The 9033-nt window shown below is 38.6% G+C and overlaps 1 protein-coding gene across 5 annotated transcripts in view; it reads right to left on the bottom strand.

The window, feature by feature from the left end:
* The window catches only part of LOC111871774 (fibronectin type-III domain-containing protein 3a), a 227393-nt gene that overhangs the window by 22427 nt on the left and 195933 nt on the right, over positions 1–9033 (bottom strand). For all 5 annotated transcript variants that reach the window (XM_023865103.2, XM_023865112.2, XM_023865095.2 and 2 more), the window contains 4 exons: positions 6975–7221; positions 5618–5822; positions 4216–4434; positions 3621–3793 (listed from right to left, as the gene is read on the bottom strand). In XM_023865103.2, the coding sequence (XP_023720871.1) occupies positions 3621–3793; positions 4216–4434; positions 5618–5822; positions 6975–7221 (844 nt within the window). The remainder of the gene's footprint in view (positions 1–3620; positions 3794–4215; positions 4435–5617; positions 5823–6974; positions 7222–9033) is intronic.

Below are 9033 nucleotides of genomic sequence, written 5' to 3'. Positions count from 1 at the left end.
ACAGAATCCACATATTCCTGCCAGTTTTAATATGTATTTTGTAATCAACAAGTGTGTAACCCCGGTCAAAGTTTGACACTTCTCTGGCCATTATCTCCGTAACCGTTCAACTTTGGACATAGGTGTTTTGGGTTATATCGGCATACTTTAACATAAGGAACACCCTCCCGAAGTTTGGCACATTCCTCCTGGGACACCCTGTATATCAAAAACAAATAAAATCATGCAAACACATACTATTTGTTGTCTACTTCCCATTTTTAGGGAAAGAAGTGGATTATGAGGTCACCATGCTGTCCGAGTATGTGCAAACCCCCTCCCCCAATCCCACCTGAATCCATTTTTATGAATTCTAGCATGAATTTCATGCCAATGGACGCCAAACCCACCCTGAAATACATAACCTTTCTCATTCATAGGGCTACATTGCCGAACTGCCCTTTGTCTGCTAGCAGCACAATGTAGACATACTTGTATAAACAATACCACACTTTTGTGTCATTATTAGCAAATTATTACTGTTGTTGACTTATCTTGATTTCTTTATCCATCTACGGATCAAGTTCTCTTGCCTTCTATAGGTTCATTCTGTGTTTCAGAGAGTCAATGGGAGCAGACTGTTTAGCTTGCAAATTCCTTCCTCATGTGCAATTCCTTGTTTGCTGTCTGTTTTATGCTGCTTTCTTCTTTGGTTTATAACTTGACCTTGAATAAGGAGGTAATATATTCATCTGAAATGTCAGATGACTTTCACTGGTCTACAAGGCATCACATCACGAAAGACATAATTTTCCAGTTCCAAATTATATTTCTGAAGACTACACACTACTAGTAATGCCTGAATGAAATCTGATCCCTTTGTCTTGCCTTGAATTGAATCAAGTTTTACAACTTCTTGAAACACTTCAAAATCAGATGTTATGCCACATGCAAACATACATGCAACATGCATGCTTGATGAGGTGATGTCCACTGACTCATCAATAGCTGGTCAACAGCACACATATCTGTTAAATATCTTGAAAAACAGAGTTTGTGCATCTTTTGAATTATCAACTATCTGCCTTCCATCTGCTGTTTGGTTGCTTCACTTCATGTCTACAGTTTGTGCAACAAAACTTTTGTTGATGCAACAGAGAAACAGTTCTTTACAACAACAGCCTTCAGTAATGGGTTTTTGACTTGACAGGTAACAGAATGTACCAACTCACTTCAATGGCTTGTGCTCAATAATCATGAATAATCAGAAGACTTTTAAAAATATTTTCTTGAACTTTCAATGTCTGAACTAGAAAACTCACTTTTTGTTTTCTGAATTCTCCAGAATATCTGGTTGAAATCTGAATGTTTAGTTTCAAATGTCTTCTCAGCTGCATTCTTTTGGTGCTATAACACTATTGCTAGCATATCATGCATATGATGCTACCTTTCTCTCAACAAAACAGTGGTCCTCTGTCAATGTTCTTTAAATACTCTATTTTCTTCTTCTAAATTCCATTTCTTCATTTTACTTTTGACAGCTATGGATTTTATTTAGGAAATAAAATGTTTCACATAAAACACACAACACTAATAATTCCCACATTATAGCTCAAACACTTTAGCATGCTATTAAGAACTATCCTTCCACTTTTTAACAACAAATTTCAGAATACAAAAAATCACTCTCACAAGATCACAGTGCACAGACACAATCAACCATGCAAGTAACAACTTGATTCAAAACCAAAAACTGAAAGCTATTTGCAACAGCTGAAGTGTTCTTCACCTGTCATAACAAACAGAAAAATACCTCACTGTGAAACACAGTATGCGCCAAAAATACAGTACTGAAATTAAAAGTTGTCTTGTTGATACCACTGTCTATTTATGTGAAGGCCCCTTGCACGACAGAACCTTCTCAAATCCTGAAGAAATGGTCCGATCACCATGTCCCTGTAGCGTTCTTGGGTGACGGTAAGAGCATTGCCTTCCTCATCCTCAGTGAAATAGGAGCCTAATATACTGTGTGCTGAGACGGCACACCATATCGTCATACGTGTACTGTGTAGCGGTTTCTGGACGATAACATCTGGCTGCTCAAAACCAAGGAATCGAGTTGTCTGGCGACCACTTCCGTATGAGTGGAAATAATACTCAACTATGAATACTTTTTCCTTCATCGAGAAACCCATTTCCAACAACTGCATAACACAACTTCCTTTTCACTACTGGGAACACGTGCGGCTGGAGCAATGCCCTGTCGACAAACGCATATGCGCGTTCGAGATGCGCAAGTTTCAGTACTGTATGTTTTGGCACATACTGTACTATGACTGCAGGTAATGGTTCATTTTATTTAAAGCACTGGGGTAGCTGAAATTCTCAGAAAACCAAGCTTGGTTCTTTTCAATGTCAGTAAAAGTTAAAAAAAATATCAAATTTTTGCCTTCTGTGATCCAAAAGTACCAACTGTTGGAAAANTGATTCCAAATTTACCCAAAACTACTTCTACATGTACGTAACCCTTGGCTGCATAACAGAAAACATAACAAGGAATGGCCACAGTGCTGTTACATGTGCTTGAGGCACAAACACTACTACAGAAATCTATCTAAGGATGTCTGAACGAAGATCCAGAATTGATATGCTTTATAAAGTGCTAATATCTGACTAGAGCAACAGTTAATACATGCATTTTCAACAGAATTTATTTGCATGTCATGCACCATTCATTTTTGGTTGCTCACATAATGAACACTGTTGGGCCACATATGACCTGCACGGTAGGATCACTAATGCTTGCAATGGGAAGGCTGGCATTATATGTTTACTTGGAACCCCCTTCTTTTTTATTATTATTGCAACTGGTACTGTAATTTGGACATTCCAACATATTACAAAAAATCTATGTGCAGTAATATAGTCAAAATGGTATTTTGTTTCATTAATAGCTACTGTCACGGAAATATGTTTTAGAACAGAATGAAATTCTTGAAATCCACTAATTACATTACTGCTAACAGTATATATGACTTGCATAGTTCATGCGGTAGCATAGTTGGTTGAGGCATTATGCTACAAGCCGGAAGGTTCAAGTCTCAATGAGGTCATTGGATATTTTCAATTGATCTAATCCTTCCAGCTGCACTATGGGCCTGGGGTCAACTCAGCCACTAACATAAATGAGTACCAGGAATTAATTAAATAATTTTCTAGGGAGTAAAGCACGGCCAGTGCGTAAGGCTGACAACCTTACTGCCATCTTTGAGCCAACTGTCTAGATAATGTGGGAACCTCAACATCTCACAACCCTATGGGCCTTCATGGCCTGTTACAGGGATTGCTTTACTTTACTTTTAGTTATTCAGTTAAAACCTGGATTTCTGATCAAAGATGATTATAAAATTTCTTGTTACTACACAAGCCACTTGAAAGCAGACTTCAAATGTTATTTCAATCACTGAAATCAAATTAATAGTATTATAACTCACACAGATACTTCCAAAAACCATTGCAAGTCCATGAGAAATATATGTCTTCTCTTGTTTCAGCGTTAACTTTGTACAAACACACAACATGATTTGACTACATGACAGCAAGTTAACTGTAATAGGTATGCTGAATTGAGCAACACTTACCCCAACCCTATTGAAAGTTCTAACTTTGCAGACATAGGTCTGTCCTGGAGAGAGCTCTGTAAATGTACAGTCAGTATCTTTCCCTCTATATGTCTGCACCTGGCTGGAGTTTGGACTTGTCATTTCAACTTCAAATTCCGTAAGTGGCGCTCCACCATCATACTCAGGATAACCTGCGGAAATTACGGCTTAATTAAACTGTTGCATACTTGTTAAAGAGGCATGTGGTAGTGTAGTTGGTTGAGGCATTACGCTACAAGCTGGAAGGTAGCTGGTTCAATTCCCAATGAGGTCACTGCAGTTTTTCAATTAACCTATTCCTTCCAGCTGCAATATGGCCCTTGGGTTGACTCAGCCTCTTAACAGAAATGAGCACCACTGTAGTGAGGATACACATAGCAAAATGAGAAAAGATACTGTTGCCAATGAGTATGAACACAATGGAAAGAGTTTTCTGCATATGTCACAGAAATACTGCATGATGTGTTTGGGGTCTTCACAGGAGTGTTCACATATGAGGACATTTATTGTGACTGAAAGCCTTTCTGCAGAGAACCTGACATGCATATCTAGTAATTTGAACTTAAAAACTTACTCCATTTGAGAGCAAGGGTAGTGGCACGTGGTTTGCCATGCAAGCGAGGTGGTGAGCATTTTGCAGGACACACAGCTTCTGTAGTCACGATGCATGGGTCTGAACAATTACTACGACCTCCAGCACTGATGCATGAAACACGCAGCTGGTATGTAGTGCCAGGAGTCAAATGATCACAAATAAATTCTGTCTCTGGCCCTGTATACACAGTTTCAAACCCTGAAATGATAAAAATATGGAAACTGGATAACGAAGTACTTCTGTACTGATTCCACTTATATATCCGTACACTGTATACTTTGATCAACTCTTGGTGCATGGTAAATTCTAAGAACTGGTTCTCTTTTTTTAATTTAAATATAACCAGAAATCAGAGGAACCTGTGAACCTTATTTTTCATCAAGTGCTTCAATCTGTATCACACTTAGCTGCTGAAAACGTCCGAGACAGAAGAACCAAATCATACATTACTGTCAGAGAAACGGAAAATGTCACAGAATGAATTGTGGAATGTCTGATTTCCTATACCATGATCAGTATTTATAAAAACTGGGTTAGAAAATTCCTTCATTTTGTATTTCAAAGCATACCGAACACATACATAATACCCTTACACATTATACATAAAATGAATGCCTAAGGTACTGGCAATGATAATACTGTCACATGTTAAGTGTTTGTAACGTGACAGATAACTTAACGTCATTTTGGATCTCAGCAAATTTATTGAACACTCATTCGTACACTTACACAATCCACAATTTCACAATTACTGCCATCTGCAGATTCGCAATTACTTCTCCTGCTATAGTTCCTTCCATTCACTCGATACAACTCAACAACAGCTCAGTGCTGCTGGACTTCAACTCATACTCAATACTAGTAATTCTCTCTCTGGTTCAAAACTGATGAATACTCCTTGTTATGTAGCTTCCACACTGACAACACAGAAAACAGTTATGCGATAGCTACTACCACTGTTGCGTGACGTCGCGTTTACCGACTGCCTAGCAATACTCTCTGCACGGCCTCCCGTTATGTGACATCAGCCTAGCAGGGAGGGCTGTTTACCAAGCGTTGCATAGTTACGGGATCCGTGGGATACGTGATGCCACTCGCACTTCCTGCTGCACAATCCAAGCATTCACTGAGTTGTCGCCTAGCAATGCGCCGATACAATCCGCAACTCTCACACTGTGCACGTGCCCTGAGGCCTCTGTGGCTCAACAGTTCCTGCATAGAGCCAATATGCGACAATATTCTGAGTATGAGGGATGGTGAAAAATAACATGGAGGCCTGTTTTACAGAGTATACTGAACTGCACTGAGAGATTAACCTCATATTCTACAATCATTCACTCCCACAACTGTTTCAAAATCCATTACTTGTATTAATACTTACCACTTCCCCCATCAAGTTCTAAAATATATGTGGTAACATCGGCACCACCCTGGTCTGATGGAGGATCCCACTTCATTTTGAATGTCTGAGCATGAATGCGGCCCTTGACAGTAGGCCTGGGAGGTGCAGCTGGTTGGTCTGGTAGTGTGCGGTAACAGACTTCATCAGACCAACGCGAGGGGCCTTCCTCATTGTGAGCACGAAGCTGAAGCAATTCACAACAGATAGACAGTATTAACAAACTTTCTATTGCTTACATGCAACATATAAAGTTATGTATCCCCAACACAATGACTACAATATAGCTGCATCAGAATGTTGATTGATGTTAAGCGAAAAGCAATACTTTCTCTGTTAAGGATGTAACTGTGTGACTGCAATGGAAACATCTGACTAAATGTGCTGAATTCTGTAATATCATTCATTTACTGAAAGAGATTTCACAGTAATAAAAAGATGTGTATGAAAATAATGAATGAGATATTTCAGATATTCACCTGATAACAGGATGAATACTGCCTAACAGTGATATCATTTCATTCACTAGTTCTCAAATATCTACACTTTTTTCCAATAATATTTTTAAAAATTCTGATTTCACTTCTTTGAGAAAAAAAACATAACTTACAAATTTCATTTGGAAATTTGTTTAACTCCTTCCAGTAAAATGTTGATATATAATTGACTGGTGACTGTGCTTCCATGGGCAAATGTCAATATATTATGGACAAAGTCTGATTGTGTTTCTGCAGTCATATTTTGATCACATGTCATTAGTTGGCACTGTACACTATACTAAAGCATGCATGAATGTTTTGTCTGCCTCCTTCTGCCATCTGGAAGTCATAATTTGAAGGTCTTGAGGAAGGAATGTCATTTATATACTGGGGCGTGTCAAGTGTTAGTAGCATGCGTTTACATTCAGCCGAACCATGGCCCTCTGAATTCATGAAACTAGATATAATCCCTTGTGTGATGTGGATGACAAATCTAGTTGTGATATGTTAAGTGAATACTCCATATTTAGTCTGATGATGAGATTAATTTGGAAATGAAACGAGAAACTGTGACTGAATAACAGAGAAATAAAATTTAGGAAAGTGAGAACAAGAGCAAAACAAATGTTGTTGCATGTTGATGGGTGGGAAGATGTGACAATAGGCGATGATGCATGCGGGGAAATGATGCCACCAAATAAAACAATTGGGCCATCAAAAATACACGAGAACCTCAAATCTTACAAATCACAGACCTTTAGAGATGCAGCAAATGTGACTGATTTTATGTTGCATTAATGACAGTGGAAGAAATTGGTGAATCACTGATTTAATTCAACTGAATAAAATTATATATTTACTCGAAACCAGTATTCTGTATGCCTGCGAAGTCCCTCACAGACATAATGCAAGTCTTTGCCATTGTAGACTGGAAGGAAGCCATGCCCCAGCTCTCTGTGATCCATCTGTAATGAAAAGTCATCATCGACCTGACGTCTCTGCCATGCCAGATGGAGACTGGTGATTGAGGCTTCTTTCAGTACTGGTGGAGCAGGCTGGCTGGGGGGACTTCCAGATGTTGAAAACTGTACCACGTCTGAATAACAACTGGAAAGGGAAATAATTTTCAAAATTTTCCACTATCATTATGGTATATATAAAAAAGAAAGGTACACATATCCCAGTAGCAGGCCGTGGAGGCCCATAGGGTTGTGAGACGTCAAGGTTCCCATATTTTCTGGAAAACATGCTCACAGATGGTGGTGAGGTTGTCAGCCTTATACACTGGCCACCTTTTACCCCCACAAAAATTCCTGGTACTCATTCCTGTTAGAGGCTGAGTCAGCCCCAGGGCAATAATGCAGATGGAAGGATTATGTAAACTGAAAAATCCACTGACCTAATTGAGAATCAAGCCCACTACCTTCTGGCTTGTAGCATAGTGCCTCAACCAACTATGTTACCACACTTCCCACTACAATTATGAGCTTCCAAAGCAATGTACCGTCACTGAGAATGCCATTTGTGAAGTGCTTTCATGAAATGCTGTTATTATCATCATACCACTGAAAGCTAGCATACCTCCAACATTTTTAATTCTTAGTTATTAATGATTTAAATAAATTTCAAATGGTGACAGACTTTGGAAAGAGAGACAACATTTGTTATTATCACATATATTGAAAATGCTGTGACCATGTGAAATGGATTTTTATCTCTTGGATTCATGGTGATAATTAATGAATCACAATAAACAAGTATGACATTCTCTAACATTATATGCAGTAAACATACCTGTAACACCCACACTAGAAGTATCACACAAAAATAAAATCTGTATGGTGATAATTCATAAGTTTAAGTGCAAATCAATATGTAATAAATACAGTAACTAAAAATCCTGTCCTATGTGGTCCACGTCGAGGAGTTACCTTGAGGACAATTAAGTTTATCAGTTCAGTTGTCAGTTGAAAGTCGGCTTGTGAAGAAAAGGCTAGGAGGGTGGTGTGAAATTACTGCCAACCTGGGACCCAGTTAGTTGAGGGTTGGCAGTTCAGTAGAGTTCTGTATGGAAGACTGTGAAGAAAAGAGTTTGTTGCAAGATTGCAGCTGTGAAAAGAAGACTTTACATACGGTGTAGTTACAGTGAGACTGTTATCATTGCTGTGTTAAAATCCATTGCCATGATATAAATAATGAAGACTGGGAAGATTTAGCGTGTGCTAGTGATCTGTAAAGAGTGTAGATCAGCAATAACACTGTAATTACTTGTAGTTCTGAGTTGTGTGAATAAATCCATTGACCAAAAAGAAAACTAGAATGCTATTCTGGTTGAGCATGTATATGAGACTGCTCCAATATGACAAATGTAGAGATGTATGACCTGACAAGAATTCAGAAACCACAGCTAGGGCCTCGTGTTATTAATCACCTCTTGTCAAGCATGAACATGCAGTGATCAGACTCAAATTTAAACCCACAAAACACATTCAGAGTATAGTAAAATATGGGGTGACATTTAAACTGTGAGATGTTCAGCAACTGGCGGCTTTGAGAGAGGAGTGGGCTGCTGTCTGCAGAATTTTAAAGCTGCAAAAGAAGAATACAACAGTACAGAGCATGAGACAGTGTCGTGGAAAGAATCGTTATCAACCCCAAAGACAGTAATGTAACGGGATCTTCGGGCATTAGTGACAAAGCAGCTCTGATACATATATTCATGGACCTCATAAAAGGCATTAACAATAAAACACTTGGAAATGACACCTAGACATCAGTATGTTTATAGTATGAGGTGAAACAAAAGTGGACAAGAAGAAGCTGACATCAGGATCTGAAGAATGTAACATTAAATGCTCCAAAAGACAACAAATGTTACACTAGTCACAGATACAGGTACCTGGAAACAAGTATTCTTCA

This window comes from Cryptotermes secundus, unplaced genomic scaffold, assembly GCF_002891405.2.
Source record: "Cryptotermes secundus unplaced genomic scaffold, Csec_1.0 scaffold428, whole genome shotgun sequence".
In the NCBI taxonomy this organism is placed as follows: domain Eukaryota; kingdom Metazoa; phylum Arthropoda; class Insecta; order Blattodea; family Kalotermitidae; genus Cryptotermes; species Cryptotermes secundus.
Note: the sequence above shows the minus strand (reverse complement) of the source record. Positions and strands in the feature narration are given on the sequence as shown.